Source organism: Culex pipiens, chromosome 1, assembly GCF_016801865.2.
Source record: "Culex pipiens pallens isolate TS chromosome 1, TS_CPP_V2, whole genome shotgun sequence".
In the NCBI taxonomy this organism is placed as follows: Eukaryota; Metazoa; Arthropoda; class Insecta; order Diptera; family Culicidae; genus Culex; species Culex pipiens.
In genome coordinates, this window is record NC_068937.1 from 130,983,342 (window position 1) to 131,000,664 (window position 17,323).

General features: G+C 34.3%; 1 protein-coding gene across 1 annotated transcript in view; it reads left to right on the top strand.

Moving 5' to 3' along the window:
* Window positions 1–348: 348 nt before the first annotated feature.
* The window catches only part of LOC120417847 (neural cell adhesion molecule 1-like), a gene marked incomplete at its 5' end in the record, with an annotated part of 45,586 nt that continues 28,611 nt past the window's right edge, over window positions 349–17,323 (top strand). The window contains 7 exons of the mRNA XM_039580068.2: window positions 349–688; window positions 2,379–2,530; window positions 2,617–2,761; window positions 6,097–6,227; window positions 6,305–6,464; window positions 6,860–7,030; window positions 13,566–13,688. Coding sequence (XP_039436002.1) covers window positions 349–688; window positions 2,379–2,530; window positions 2,617–2,761; window positions 6,097–6,227; window positions 6,305–6,464; window positions 6,860–7,030; window positions 13,566–13,688 — 1,222 coding nt within the window. The remainder of the gene's footprint in view (window positions 689–2,378; window positions 2,531–2,616; window positions 2,762–6,096; window positions 6,228–6,304; window positions 6,465–6,859; window positions 7,031–13,565; window positions 13,689–17,323) is intronic.

Consider the following 17,323-nt stretch of genomic DNA (forward strand, 5'->3'; position numbering starts at 1 on the left):
ATGGCGGCAGCGTAGAAGGTATTCTGCAGGTCCATGCAGCGTAATAACCGGCGGGGAAAATGTAATTAAACTTGTAATCATAATATTTCTTTCGGTCTGAGACTGTGTGTGTGCTGTAAAATGCAGCGCCCAGCTTTTCTGCGCTTTCTTGCAACCGTGGCTTGCACGTGTGTGGTTGCGTCAGTAAACTTACTTTCTTGTTAGAAGTTGTTCTTTTGAAGAAAGTTTCCAGCAAAGTAACTAAATTTTGTTTTAATTTCACAAAATCATACAAACTTCAACTCAGCAACAGCAAATTTTACGTTCAATGTAACTTTACATGCAACTGAAGTAAATCTTTGATACTAACGTCTCATTCTCCCTTTTGCAGTACCCCCCGAGCGGGTCGTAATCCGGGACCAGCAGGGCACGGAACGCACCACCGTGGCCGGCCCGTACTCCGAGGGCGACGTCGTTCGGTTGCGCTGTGACGTGTACGGTGGACGGCCCCTGCCGACGGTCAGCTGGTACCGCGACGGGGCACCCCTGGTGGCGGAGACCAAGTTTGTGTCCACCGGGAAGCACCTCCGCAGCGAAATCGTCCTCGGACCGCTGACCCGGCAGGACCTGCACTCGAAGCTGGTCTGCAAGGCGAACAACCACGTCCGGGCCAGCCCCGTCGAGCAGTCCGTCCAGATCGATATGAACTGTGAGTTGGAGCTTGTTTTTTTTTAATGATTTTATGATTTCATGATTTCATGATTTTATGATTTTATGATTTTATAATTTTATAATTTTATGATTTTATGATTTTATGATTTTATGATTTTATGATTTTATGATTTTATGATTTTATGATTTTATGATTTTATGATTTTATGATTTAATGATTTAATGATTTAATGATTTTATGATTTTATGATTTTATGATTTTATGATTTTATGATTTTATGATTTTATGATTTTATGATTTTATGATTTTATGATTTTATGATTTTATGATTTTATGATTTTATGATTTTATGATTTTAGGATTTTATGATTTTATGATTTTATGATTTTATGATTTTATGATTTTATGATTTTATGATTTTATGATTTTATGATTTTATGATTTTATGATTTTATGATTTTATGATTTTATGATTTTTAATTTTGTGATTTTATGATTTTATGATTTTATGATTTTATGATTTTATGATTTTATGATTTTATGATTTTATGATTTTATGATTTTATAATTTTATGATTTTATGATTTTATGATTTTATGATTTTATGATTTTATGATTTTATGATTTTATGATTTTATGATTTTATGATTTTATGATTTTATGATTTTATGATTTTATGATTTTATGATTTTATGATTTTATGATTTTATGATTTTATGAATTTATGAATTTATGAATTTATGATTTTATGATTTTATGATTTTATGATTTTATGATTTTATGATTTTATGATTTTATGATTTAATAATTTTATGATTTTATGATTTTATGATTTTATGATTTTATGATTTTATGATTTTATGATTTTATGATTTTATGATTTTATGATTTTATAATTTTATGATTTTATGATTTTATGATTTTATGATTTTATGATTTTATGATTTTATGATTTTATGATTTTATGATTTTATGATTTTATGATTTTATGATTTTATGATTTTATGATTTTATGATTTTATGATTTTATAATTTTATGATTTTATGATTTTATGATTTTATGATTTTATGATTTTATGATTTTATGATTTTATGATTTTATGATTTTATGATTTTATGATTTTATGATTTTATGATTTTATGATTTTATGATTTTATGATTATGATTTTATGATTTTATGATTTTATGATTTTATGATTTTATGATTTTATGATTTTATGATTTTATGATTTTATGATTTTATGATTTTATGATTTTATGATTTTATGATTTTATGATTTTATGATTTTATGATTTAATAATTTTATGATTTTATGATTTTATGATTTTATGATTTTATGATTTTATGATTTTATAATTTTATGATTTTATGATTTTATGATTTTATAATTTTATGATTTTATGATTTTATGATTTTATGATTTTATGATTTTATGATTTTATGATTTTATGATTTTATGATTTTATGATTTTATGATTTTATGATTTTATGATTTTATAATTTTATGATTTTATGATTTTATGATTTTATGATTTTATGATTTTATGATTTTATGATTTTATGATTTTATGATTTTATGATTTTATGATTTTATGATTTTATGATTTTATGATTTTATGATTTTATGATTTTATGATTTTATGATTTTATGATTTTATGATTTTATGATAAACTTCGTGTTGATTGACCATAATCAATTATTTTTCCCATTTCCTCAACCCTAGTCGCTCCCCTCAACATAAGACTGATTGGTGCGCACCAGCCGCTGTCCGCGGGCCACCGGTACGATCTGCTGTGCCAAAGTGCGGGTTCACGACCTGCCGCTTCCATCACCTGGTTCCTGGACGGAATTCGGCTGGACAAGAGCAAAGAGACGGTAAGTGATGCCAGCCCTTCTCCCCCTTTCGAAAGCTGCGCGATTTTTGATGATGACTAATTGGAATCATTTTTTTTTATTTGCAGACATCAGCGGACGGCAACCAGACAACGAGCACGCTGTCGATAAGTCTCAACCGGACCGACGCCGGCAAGTACCTGTCCTGCAAGGCGTACAATACGTACGTGCCGTCCGATGCCCTCGAGGACGGCTGGCAGCTCGACATTCAGTGTAAGTATAATGGGGTTTTCATGATTTCACGGAAAGACTGACATACACAGAAAAAAAAATGATGGTAATATTACATCTGAGAAGGAGTACATTTTTTATGTCAGAAAAATATGTAATTTTACTTCTGAAAATTGGTGATTACACCACTTTGTTGCAATGTCACTTTTTCAGTCTAAATTGAGGTAAAATTACGTCATAAAAGAGGTAATATTCAACCTTCCAAAATTACTCCTTCGAAATTCACACATTTTTTGCTGTGTAAAGCAAACATAACAATTAAGTTGGATTAACTAAAAGATCCGCTTTATCAACTGAAAAAAATTGGACAAAAATGAACTAGTTAATTATCGGATTTGACTAAGTTAGTCCTGTCTAGTTAAAGTTGAAAATAATTTATTTGTATTCCTAACAATTCCAAATTTTAAAACTACAAAAACTCAAAAAAAAACAACTGCAATCTGAATTCCCTGTAACCATTTCCAGCTGCTTATTTGCTCATTACAAATTACGCGTCCAACCTTCGCAATCTGTTTTGCGTTCTAATTACGCGGCTCTGAAATCAGACTGAACATCGAATCGCGACCAAATTGAATTAACTACGACTCCACGTGTGGTCCACGGCGAAAGATCCTGTCTGCACTGCACTGTAAAATTCTATTGAAATGAGTTTCCCGTAACCGAGGATGATGTGTTTCTGGACAGCTGCTGTTGGTAGGACGAAAGGTCGCTAATTGGATTGGAAAAACGTACTGGCAGACAGGCTGCCAGGGAACCGACGAGGGAGTTAATCTGGCGTGCATTTGGGCTCAGTTTTGGTTGGATGAAAAGTCGGGGAGGCTCGCACGAGCCGTGGAGAGTTGGGTTTCAGGCTTGACTACCGCCCATGATTAGCTCCGGAACCAAGAGTTACGACTGGGGATGAAATTTTAATATCCGAGGAAACTGTGTTTTGGTGAGCAACGTTCGTCGGTAGTTGAAAAGAGGCTGATTACAAAATCTGATCAAAGTTTAGTTCAAAGGTTGAAAAGAAATGTTATTATTTTGGGTGATTCTACGCCAACTCTCACGAAATCGAAAAAAGTTGCCCCGTCCCCTCTTCTGTTTCCTTGAAACTTTGCTCTAAGAGGTAATTTTGATCCCTTTTCATGAATCTGAGGTCCTTTTTAGATATTTCATGACGGTGGGGACAGGAAATGATGACAGATATTGTGACCAAAAAGTGTAAAATTGTATCAAGAACTGGTAAATTTTCATCAGATTTTGTGAATTTTCATCAGGCTCCCATTTTAACACTTTTTTGTTATGTAATATTCTTCAAAAAAGAGGTTTTATTCATCCGAATTTTCAACATTTCAAAATTCTACTTTTTTTCTTCTAGATTTATACTTAGACTCGTTTTTTAGAGATTTGTGCTCGAACCCGTAAAGAGATAGAAATTTGGTGTCAAAGAGACTTTTGTGTCAAATCGGATGCCGCTTGGTTGGCGTGCTTAAAATTCCAAAAAAAAAACACGTATTTCACAAAAAAAGCAAAAAAATGGTCTTAAAAATTGTTGCCTTTTCCCGTTTGTCAACTGTTCAAAATTGGGAGACATGTCGTCAACATAACGTGTTTTTGAATCACTGGAGGGTTGTTTTTAAGAGTGTAACAATGTTCTACAAAGTTGAAAAGCAAACGAAACAATAATTGTGATGTTTGAACATAAGAATTTTGAATATATTTTTCACGAGTTATCAAAATCTTACGCAAAAGGTTTTTGTTTATGTCATGATTTTGACCCTTTTTCACCTGTTTTTCAACATTAATCAGCTAAAACTCAATATTTTTTAATACCTTTTTAACAGTAAATTTTGAATCAAAACCAACATTTTCAAACATTCAATATTACGCTCATTTGAAAAGCTAGTCTTGATTCCAAACAAATCAAAATATTTTTTCGAAAAGTCATGAGATTTCACAAATTTTTAACTTTTTAATATATCATTTTTTTTAATCTGAATTTGCCTTCAGAATTGAGCTAAAGTGTCGAAAAATCGATTTTTGGTCATATTTTGGGTTTAAATGATCATTTACATGGAAACCCAAAATATGCCTAAAAATCGATTTTTTGACACTTTAGCTCAATTCTGAGGGCAAATTCAGATTCAGCGGGCAAAATTACATGCAAAAAAATATACTTGGACAATTTTAGAATTTCGTTAGGGTGGTCCCATTTGGTTTTCCCTTGAAAATTAGACTTTTTCAAATAAAGATATATCGAGTTTAAAGAAAAACAACCCCGAGATTTTTCCTGCGTTTGTAGTGCTAGATCCCCTCTTTCAAATGCAACCTGCCACTTAAAATTTGGCTTGCGCCTTTTTGAGATATTTAAGTTTTAAATTTGCATCTTTTTTACCTTAAAACGGCTGTGACTTTTGACCCTTAAGTCCAAATTGACTTGTCAAAAAATAAAAATGTGTGTTTTTTAAAGCTCTAAAAGTGCCCCCAACATCACTTTTCTCTAAAACTTAACCCTGCATTGCCACGTTAAGAAAAACAGATTTTTGAAGGTTTGCTCAGATGCTTTCTATAAATTTGGTCGTAGAAGGCGTAGATTGCGAGATAAAGTTTTGGTGTCTTCGACAAAGTTGCTTTTATTTGCAAGCCCAACAACTTTCTACAAGACAAAAAAAAATCCCCAAAAAATTCCTGAAAAGTTAGATTTTCAAAATCCCCCTAATCGTGAACCACCCTAATTTTCAACCAAACCAAAAGTTGCCCCTTTTAATTTGCAACAACTCTTTTAAAGACTCCATAGCTCCAAAACTTCACCATTTTTCCGAAAATCAATTTTCCACTAAATTTTGCGATCTGGACCACTGTGCAATGTCTCTTAAGGAATTTTGTTGGAAATTTTCTGAACTTTTCGAAATTTTTTTTTACTAATTCTCAATCATGAACACTATTTCAAAAAAGATTTGTTTTCATTAAAATTAAACTTTAATCGGCTTGGCCTTAAAAACGGTGCACTCTATAAAAAAAATTACTTAAAAATGAAAATTGGTGCCAAAATTGTATGGAGACTTTTATGGGTGAACCAATGACTCAAATTGCTCTTCCATGGATTTTAATTTGTTGTTGTTTTTTTTAATCCAACCGAATTTTCAACATTCCAATAATTGACAATAAATAATTGAATTCCTCAATTTCTTCAATTGAGTCTCAAAATCCAATCGAATCTCATTCGACGGTACGAACCGTAGCATAGGTGCCTCTCCAAAATCCGAACGTCGCTGTCGAACATTTCAATAACTCGCGCCTAACCGAGCCCTCGCTCTCTATCTTTGTAATTACAGATGTTCCCGACGCCCAGGTCCGGCTCGGCAGCTCGCTCGATCCGGACTCGATCCGCGAGGGCACCGACGTCTACTTCGACTGCATCGTGACGGCCCATCCCGGCGTGTACAAGGTCGAATGGAAGCACAACGTACGTGTTCACTAATGCGTTTTTCCCCTTGAGCTGAGGCTCACTCCCTGTACTAATCTGGCTGTTTCTGATTACAGAACAAAACACTGCCGCACAACATATCGCAGGGCGTCATCATCAGCAACCAGTCGCTGGTGTTGCAGGGCGTCTCGAGGACCACGGCCGGCAACTACAGCTGCGTCGGGTTCAACGCCGAGGGAGAGGGGGCGAGTCCGGTTTTTCCGCTGAATGTCATGTGTGAGTATTACTGCGGGGTTGGACGGGGAATCGTAGAATTGATGGGTGCATTGTTTGAAGTTGGCGGGAATCCGTTGCTCGTTGAGGATAAATAATACTGGTTGTGAAACTTGAAGCTATACAAATATTTTTGAATAATGTTCATATATCCTATAACATAATTGAAACACGAGTTGCCTCACACCTCCCACGTGCTGTCACACGTGGCCGGTCAATCCCGGTTATAAAGTGCACCCTGACCAAGTTTGCACCTGGTTGTGAAAACCGCATCCATTCATTTTTTTTTCACTCTCCCACCCACATGCACACACCACGTACTAAATTTTGCTAATTTTTCTCTCCACTTTTTCACACACCTCTTGCAACGCAAAAAAAAAACATAAAAAAAAAACCAGACGCCCCCACGTGTGCCCCGAACCAGCAGCGGGTGTACGGCGTGGCCAAGCAGGAGAACGCCGAGATCCGGTGCGTGGTGGACGCGAACCCGCCGGACGTGGAGTTCAAGTGGACCTTCAACAACTCGGCCGAAAGCATCGACGTGCAGGCGAGCCACATCTCGCGGCTAGGTATTCTTTTTTTTTTCATTTCGTGGTTTCGATGAGGTTTATATTCATGGAAGGCTTTTAGAGAGAGAGAGAGAGAGAGAGATTCTATCGGTTGAAATAACGTGCGTCTCCATGATTTTATGAATGGTGGAACAACATTATGGAGACTAACATTCAAACTGATGATGTATAAAAATGAATTCAAGTACAGTGAATTCAAATACAGTTGGTAAATGAATTCAAATAAGTCATAAATGAAAACAAATACCTAAATTTTTGCAATTGTAAGACGCAACTATTGGTACCCAAACATGTATAAGTCATCGCTGAAATTTTAAAGTTATCGCAAATTAAGTGAAAAAAAAGATTTTTTGCCAATCTCGTCAATTTTTCGTTTTTGCGCGTGGTGCGTCGCAAAATTCAGTTTTTATTTTCAAAAAATCATAACTCAGTAACGTACGGTTCTAAATCGCCATTTTTTTATATGTTAAATGAAATTTTTCGAGGAATCCGACAAAAATATTTTCAGACATAGGCTCTTTGGTCAAAACGCCATTTTAAGTTTTCATACGACTTTTTGAAATGTTTGGCTGGTTTTTTCGGATCTCAAATTATTTTTCCTTGAAAGGCAAACTAATCACCTTTCATTTGCGTCCAAGACAGCTAAAACACTGACCAACAAAAATTGGCCTTCAGAAAAATCAATAAATGTTGGGATCAAATGTAAATTAAATGTATCGTACAAAACTATTTTTTTTTTTTTGCGGTATTCTAATGTTAGGGGAATTCAACCGGGCTCAAAATTTTTCTGGGGGTTCCTTAGCCGAAATAATTAGAGCCGTATTTTTTTGTTTGGTCTTAGGGTGACCTTCACCGTATGTTCGAGCCTGAATCTGTCAGCTCGAAGAAATTTTTGGTTTTGATTTGGCAGCACTGCGCTTGCTGCGACCGAAACGAGAAAGAAGTTGGCAACCCAGTCTGCGTCGTTGCCAACAACGCGAAAAACGCGCGCAACGACGTGCGCGCGGCTAGCAACAGCGCGTCGACGACGACGCCCGAAGAGAAGAAGAACAGCGCGCCGTTGACGACGGCCTTAGCGAGAGAGAGAGAGAGAGAGAGAGAGAGAAAGAGAGGGAGAACGAACGGCGCACGAAGACGTTCGTGAAGGATTTTGGCGCGCAACGGAGATCAGCGAGCAGAAGTGAGCGCGTCGGAACAAGTTCATCGCAAGCAGCCGAACCGGTCGGACGTAAAGTCACCTCGTCGCGATCGTCGGAAGAGACGCTAGTTTTTTATCACATAGTTTAACTTAGTTTAGTAAATAGAAGTAGTGAGAGAAAATCTAGTGTTTTTGTTTGCTTGTGATACTTCCAACCCTCCCAAACTGGTTCCCATAATCCGCTTGAAGCAAGATTACAGTCCGCTTCGAACACCGTACTAGGGTGGTCCTAAAAACTGCCGTAAATTTTCGCAAAAATCACATTTTTCAAAAAATCATAACTCCGTGCTGTTTCAACCAATTTCACTAACCAACGAAATGACTGCGCAGGCTTAACTCGAGGGGAAGCATGAAGTTTAAGGTCCCCAGATACACGTACCCTTTGAATTTTTCAAAAATATTTTGACAGGGCCGAATGTTTTTTCTCCAAATTTTGTATGGAGAATTAGGGCGGTTCGTCGCTGTTGCATACAAACAAAAATCGCATGCAATATGTGGTCATTTTAAGGGAAATTTAATGTACTTTTCAGAGCTGCAATAACCCAGCAGGGTAATTTTTTCATTTAGAACAAAAAAAACATTTTGAAATTTCGTGTTTTTTCTAACTTTACAGAGTTATATTTTAGAATGCAACAATGTTTTTCAAATTTGTAGAGCAGACAATTATAAAAAAAATATGTTTAAACATAAGAAGTTTGCTTGTAATCATCACGAGTTATTGCGATTTTACGAAACGAAACTTTTGAAAAAGTTGCGAACGACTAATCATAGAGAAACACAAACGGTAACTTTTTCAACACTTTTTTTTTCGTGAAATCGCAATAATTCCTGATGATTACAAGAAAATCCCTTTATTTGTATAAATCAAAATTTGAGTTATTATCTGCTGTACAACTTTGTAGAACATTGTTAAAATCTAAAAAATATCCCTGTAAAGTTATAAAAAATGAAAAAATACCCTTTTTGTTTATTGCAAATTCGAAAAGAACATTAAGTTCCCCATAAAATATTCAAAAAAAAATTACTTTTAACTTTTTGAGTTTTTTCTTGGTGAAATATGAGTATGCCATCAAATATATTTACTTTATTATTTACATATATTTTTTACAAATTTATAAATTTATATAACAATAAACATATTTTTTCGAATTATCAAAAATAATTTCTATCAATTTGTCTATGAAACATAGAAGATTGAATCTAAGATGCTACGTATAAAAGAATGAAAAACATAAAAATGTAAAAACAATGATACTTTTGTGTGATTTTCTGATCTTTTCCGAAAAAACTAATGTGTAATTTTTTTATGAAAACATAAGTTTTAAAAGGGTCAACAATAAAATATATTTTTAAGAGATACAAATTTCCGAATATTTACGAAGCATTTTTTGTATGGACAGTAGCGTGGTTCACGGAAAGAAGATAAAAAGACAAAAGTGTTTGATTGCGATTGTATCAACCGGAAATTTCAAGCACTATACTGCCCATGTTCGCATAAATGTCCCATATGCAAAAACAGCAAGCTGAGAAAAATGCATTTGAAGTTTGTCCCAAACATAAGGCTACGTGTTAAGTTTTCGCAAAAAACTGGATTTCCTCCTGATTTCTGCATCTGCATCAATAATTCAAATTCGATGAAAATGCATTTGGGACATTTATGCGATCAGGGGCAGTATAGTTCCAGAAGCTAGCCTGAAAATTTAAGCTCATTCGGTTAAGGCTTAGTTTTTCCAGATATGGATTGGAAGTTAGAATGGAATTTCAATCAATTGATTTATTTTTCACTTTTTAACTCTTCTTCTACAAAGTTTTCCGCAAACGGAAAAAAAATTTCTTCTTGGAGATTTCTTATAGGTTTTGGTCCGAGGATCAATTTTGTTGAACAGTGCAAAGCGCTGGGAGTTGAAAATGTTTTTCGTCATAGATCCAAATGTTAGATAAATGGTCAGAAATTGATTCAAATACCATCATGTTACACAACATTGGATCGTTAATTGAAAGAACTTTCCAACGAGTCCAAAACATTGAAGATTTGGCCACCATGCCTCCAGTTATGACCACTTAAGTGATATTTATGTACTTTTTTGAAGTCAGATCTCACTAGAATCTCACTAAAATGTTTAAAAACTATATCCGGATCCATCATTCGACCCATCGTTAGTTAAGTTATCGAAAGACCTTTCAAACGAGTTTAAAAAATGGAAGATCTGGCAACCCTGTCTCAGGTGATGACCACTTAAGTAATATCTGTGTACTTTTTATCTTGGATCTAAAATAATTCAAATGAAATTTGTGTCCAAACCCATTTTATCACCCATTGTTGAGTGGATTAAGTTTGTTTTTTTTTTAATGTTCGCTTTCAGATTTTGAAGTGCAAAATAATTAAGTCGTAAAAAGTTTATAAGCGCAATTTTGCATATTTTTTTTAAATCATTCACAATCATTTCTAGAAAATTATAACAAAGAAGTAGAAAACCTCATTTTTAAATTTGAATCGATTAGACAAATGAAAGGTTTTGTCCCTTGGCCCAGTTTTTCATTTTCATAATATTGAGTAGAAGAGTCACAAAATTGTGATTCAAAATATTACATTGTAAATTTTTTGGTACATATTTTATTTATAGTTTAAGATTTAAGTCTGCTAAATCCGTCTACACCCCATAAAAGTTCAAATTTTCAATGAAAATTTAAGTGAAATCAACTGAAACAATTAAGAATCTTTCTTTGTTAGTTTGAGCTCATTCAAAAATCTGTTGAATTTTAAATGTAAAGAACCGCAAATTTTTTTCGCAAAATTCTTTTTTTTTCGTCATATCTAACTTTTTTTTGAAAACTTAATTTTCAGTGTTTTTTCATTGATAAGTTGAAATTCTGACTTGCAATAACGTCGTGATTTGAAATCCGGACACTTAGTAGCATATTATTTTTGTTATTGCTGGCAAAAAAAATCGTGTAATAAGTTGGAAATGTAGAAATATCATCAGGATGTAGTATAAACAATCAGTTTTAAGAAAATGCATGCAAAATATGTATTTTCTAACAATTTTTCATCATAATTTTGAAATTAAAAGAAATTGAATTTGTGCTTTGAATCCCAGACACTGATAAAAGCTGATTCAAAATCCGGACACTTTTGCTTCGAATTCCGGACACTCGATTTTGCTTATGAATAGCACGAATTTGGACTGAAATGTTAGTGAATGGCATTCTTTAGGTCTCAAATAAGCTGTTAACATCAAAACAATCCTTATTTTATATAAAAATTGCTAGAATTTAAGGAAATCAAACCCATGAATTTCTGCTTTGCCTTCCCGGTGCATCGGACGCCTATGAAATATTTCAGTGAAATGTTTCGCATTTTTGGTAAACTTTTAATTTAATTTTATTTAACTGTTTTCGCATTAACTAAAGCGTTCAAACCAACTTTAAATGAAAGTTGATGTTAGAATGCATCAAATAACACAGTTTTGACATTCATAGTGCGAACTTATATCCAAATAATTGATAAAACAAGATGAGATGTCCGGGTTTCGAAGCGTCCGGGAAATTCGAATCATGACGTTACAACTTTTTGAATTTGTTTGGCATCTGCCTTAAAATTTATATTTTAAGCTCCGTAGTTTTTTTTTTAAGGATTGTTGTGAAAAAAAAAAATCAACGCAATTTTCACGATGCAAAACTAAAAGTTGTCAGAACTAAATTCCCATTTCTTGAAAGTAACGATGGTTATTGACAAATTTGCAGAAGATAACTTACCGTAAACCGGGGTGACTTTGATAGGATTTCAATTTGTTTTTGGAATATTTTCCAACTGTTAAGGTTTTTCTCAAGATTATTATTTTTAAAACATGTACTGGGGTAGACTACACATAGTCCATGCACTATTTGGGAAAATTTTTTTTTTTCAATATTGTTTAGAAAAATAGTTACTTTAAAAATTCTTAGTTTTAATTCCGGGGTCACTTTGATAGTCATAGTTTTTCTTCTTAAAATCATATTTAAGATGTTCAAACATTATTTGTACGCTAAGTGTACCATCACTTAAGAAGCTGATATAGTTTTTAAGAAAAAAATCAATGTTTATATTTAGTTAACTATGTGTATAAGCTTTTTAGCAAAATACATATAAATTTTAGGTAAAATTGTTAAAAAGTCGGAATTTTGCCTGAAATTTGTTAAAACTAGTTTTGTTTGTAAAATTATCGATTTATATTGCATTTTATACTGAATTCAAAGCACGAATCACAAGTTTTCACATTTCACATGAAATTTGTTCAACTGAAATTGCCTATAAATTTGGAGATTTTTTTTATTTGTGTTTCAAAAACACATATTATTTATTATTTAGAAACATTTTTAACCTTCTCCTAGTGGAAAATTGTCCAAAGAATCCGAAAATGCATTCCGTTTTCCGATTAAAAATCATGTTCATTGAGAAAATCATGACAATTTGAGAAGTTTAAAATAATGACTTTTATCAGCATTTTCTTAACTTTAGTTAACTAACTTTTTAAACTTGTCAAAATTTTATGAAAAGTTCTGCTTGAGGTACTTTGAACACTTCTCTACCACAGTCAGTATGTTTCTTAACCATTCCTTACGTATTTTAATTGTACTCTTCATTTTGCGGAAAAATCGCAAACCTATCAAAGTCACCTATCAAAGTCACCTATCAAAGTCACCCCGTTTTACGGGACCGATAAAAAAATCCCCTCTCAATACAGTTTTTTAGTTTTTATAATTTTTGTATTAACAATTGTTGAATTTTTTGTAAGTTATTGTTTTTCATATGTTTAAAGTTAAAAAAAAACTCTAGAATTACTTACTGAAGCACCTAAAAAGAAAAATGGATTGAACTTAGAGAAATTGTAGAGAAAGTTCAATATTCAATACATAAAATTTTTTAATAATCCCGAATAAAAGTTTAATTTTTTCTGTTCTAAATTGTATTGTTTGACGAGGTAGTAAACGAACATGCTATCCAATTTACGGAGCCATCAGAATCTGGTACACAAAGATAAACCCTTGTATGTTGTCCAAAAACGATTTACAAGAGTGACGTTTTTTTTTTTCAAATCACACTGTTTCAATTTAAGGTTCAGGAATGCTAAAAATAAAATTTAAAGGTGCTCAATAGAGCTCCGGGAACATACCATGAATTTAAAATTGCATAGAATCCATGGAAACGCATGATATTCAAAACTTCCCCAGAAAATAACACCCTAAAGCCTTACTTTGATATGCTCATCAAAACTTTCAATCCAAAAAAAAAAGAAAAACTAAAATTTCTCCCTACTGTATTCTATTTTTTTTCTCTCACTCAACAAAAAAAAGTAGGAACCTCGTCGGTGGTTTCGTACACGCCGATGACGGAACTGGACTACGGCACGCTGCTCTGCGTGGCCACGAACCGGATCGGCAAGCAGCGGCAGGCCTGCGTGTTCCACATCATCGCCGCAGGTAGGTTTCACAAAGCTTTTTTTTTTTTGGTTTAGTTTTTTACGGTGTGGATGGTTCTGAGGAAATTTTCATAATACTACTGGAACACATGGTGACTATTCACAGCTATCGCCGGGAGGATGCTCCCCGGGGAAAAAAAGTTTTTATTTCAGAGAATTTTTGAGGTTTTTTCGTGAAACTAAGCTTTTCTAAAAGAAACGTTCCCTCTGAGTGAAACCATCCTGCAGTAAAAGTTCAAGTGCTCTATATTGTTCGGTAAATTGCAAACTAAATTGTTGCATCAAAGTTCGCCCTCTCGTAACATGATTGCACTGGCATCAATGTGTTTCGCAATAATGTCAGCCCTTGACTCGGTTGCACCTTTGAATTACTACACCTCGCTTCTCGGCTTGATCAGTCGTAGACCAACTCTTCTGTGTCTGACGTTTGCTTGTAGGACTCTAGAGGGATACTGCCGGTAATGTGAACACTCAAAGTTGGAGTGTTTTAATACTAAACATTTTTTATTTGTCTTCTTGTCTAACAAAACATTTTGCAACTGTTGTTTAACTTTAAAAACAAGAAAAAATAATTTTAACAACTTTTGTGCAACATCTTTTTACTTGTTTCCCAATCCGTTCGAAAACGCAGTTGTACAACTTTTCCTTATCAATTTTGCTCTTTTGTCACACAACTGTCACTTGCGTGCAAGTTGAGGTGACATTCTGCGGATTTTACCCGGCCAAAGGATTCACTGCTGACCGCAGATAAGGGGATTGGGTCTGATTGCCCATGGCATGTGGTCTTTTGCCGTAGGAAAAGGTGCCTTGCCGGATGATGGCTTATCAACAGTGACCATTGTTGGGCTTCAGCGGAGTAATATCTGTGCCAGTGTTGCCAAACTGCGGAAATAAAGTTATCTCCACACAATTTCAGATGACATGCATTTCACATCACTGCCCTTCCCACGGATCAACAGCCGGGGATAGGAGAGCAAGCGTAAACCAAGCCTGTCCGGTGTAATTTGTGATCCCGTCGTGGCGCTGGCAACCACGGTGTCGGCGGCCATTTGCAAAGGTGAAATTCACTTAGCCGGCATTGAACGTGAAGGTCCGAGGCAAGACACGCTGCGGGTAATTGCGTTACGATGCGAGTGGAGTAGTTCCGTATACACAATGTGGGAAGAACTGGGAAGGTAACTCGATTCCTGGAGGACGCGATACTACGGTTGTTTGGTGTTTGTTGATTGGGAACACTGTTGAACGTAACGGTGGCCTTAAGGATGAACGAATTTAATCAGGCTCTGACTGAGCAAACAGATTTGTATTGCAGGAAACCATCTTGAATTGCTTCAATTTCTAATTCAATACTTACATCACAGACAAACGGACGTCAATTTCGTAAATCAATTCTCACTAGAGCCATCTAGTTGTCAACGCACGTCAACACTACTCGTGGTGAATTCAAAGCTGCTGTGGTGAGTTTACCAACCATTCAAATTGACCGTTAAATTGTACATTGCTGTTCGTCCTTGCTCACAGTCTGTTACCATTTCCGAAATTAGCGCCACCAGTCAAGCTTCTGGTGCTGCTGCTGCTCGTTTACAAAATGACTAACCTAATTTGGGCCGTAAAAGCACTGCCAGCCAGGTCCAATTACGGGAACGCACACACACACACAAAAGCTGCCTCCCTGTAATGGCATAGTTGGAAGTTGCAGTGGCAGAAATCTGCTTCAGCATCTAAAGCATGTGGGGCAACACTGAAAAAAATAATTGAAAAATAAATCATTTCAAGATTTTTAAATTTAACTAAATTTGCCCGAAATCAACGCTTAAAAATTTAAGCGGATTTTTTTTTGCGGTGTATGCTTTGGAGAAAAGTTCAAAATTAAATTTCTAACAGTTGTCTGGGTTTAATGCAAAGGCATACAAATATATTCACACACAAAAACGCGCGCGGGCGCCGCTTGCATACATGGGCACGTACATGTTTGTTGGTTAATTCAGCAGTGAAAGAGTGTTTATTTTTTGCAGTTGAAGTTTTTTTTTGAGTTTGTTGTCATGTTGAAGAATCGCTCACGGTGTGCCTATCAAAATAATTTGACGGTCAACTTGAATGATACGCCAATATAATTTCGAATTCTAGCAAATATTTTACAGTTGCCTGAACAGAATTCGCTCACACTACAGTCACAGACAAAGAGAGGTCAATATTTGAAAATGTAAAACAAAACATCGGTCAATCTTCACTAAAGCCGTCAAGTTGTAATCGTACGAACCCTACAAAATGCATGATAGATACACGCAACTGTCAAACGCGTATAAATAAGCAGTGGTGAATCTAAAATCACCGTGGTGAGATTTAGATCATCCAAATTGAATTCTTGAATTATGGGTTTTTTCAAAAATTACACCCGTCAACAATTTGACTGCAAATTTTATAATATGAGTTTCTCACCATGACAATTTTGTATCAAACCAAGCTCATTTACTCGAGTTCAAATTGTACGCACTCACACTGTTGTACCACAGACAAACAGACGTTAATTCTTTTAAAAAATTGATCGCAATTATTGTCAATCACCTCCCAGTAGAGCTTTCAAAGTGTAAAAATCCGAACTACATGAAACATTTTTGAAAACGCAAATTGATTCACTCAAACATGAGCAATTTCTTTGAAAAATTTATTTTTTGTTTTTTTTTTTAAATTGGGATGAAATTTAGTGTGTACCTTGTGGATGACCAATGAAGTCATTTTGCATCATTGGTTCGTCCATAAAATTTTGGTAACCATCCATGCAAAAAGACTATTAAAATATTTAAAAATATTTATCTAGAAAACACATCTCACATCACATCTGCAAGTATTAATTAGAACATTCCAGAAAAAAGATTATTACACTCTAAAAAAATTTACCCATTTTTAAATTGGAAATTCAATTGCACATAGGGGAAATAAACCCATTTTAATAACACTAAGCCGTTCGACCAATTCTCATCACTTTTGCCGATTTCCGCTATTAAATCAACATTTTCAGATGTATCAACAATGGAGAGTTGCTTGCACAATTTTATTTGAGCTATTTATTACTTTGGAACAGTCAAAAACACTTTATGAAAGCATTAATTCATGATCAAAGTGCTGATAGGCCGATAAAAGAAATAGGCTGAGAAAGGGTATAGTTCCCCTTCTGACCGTCTTTATGAACTTTAATTTTTCAATATTTTTTTTAATGAAAAAAATGCATTTTTTTAATCAATACTAACATTTTAGAAGGGCCAAACATTCAAAATTACACCCTTTTAAATTGTTTTGTAGAAAATTTGTTTTCGAAAAGATCGGAAAATTTCACGAATGTTTCTTATTTTAACATTGAAAATCGGACCATTCGTTGCTGAGATATCGACATTAGAAAATGGTGGCTTGTTTGGTTGCGACATAGAAAACTTCAATTTTCCTGTTTTTAATTTTTTGCATGGCAATATCTCGGCAACTAAGGGTCGTATCAACAAAGTTCACAAAAGCAAAATGTAGAGAATTTTCTCAGATTTTCAAAAATACATTTTTAAGGTGGGAAAACATGGGCACTAATTTAAAAAAATTAATAACTGCGACTGTTACAAAAAGTTATCTAAACATGGCTATAACTTGAAA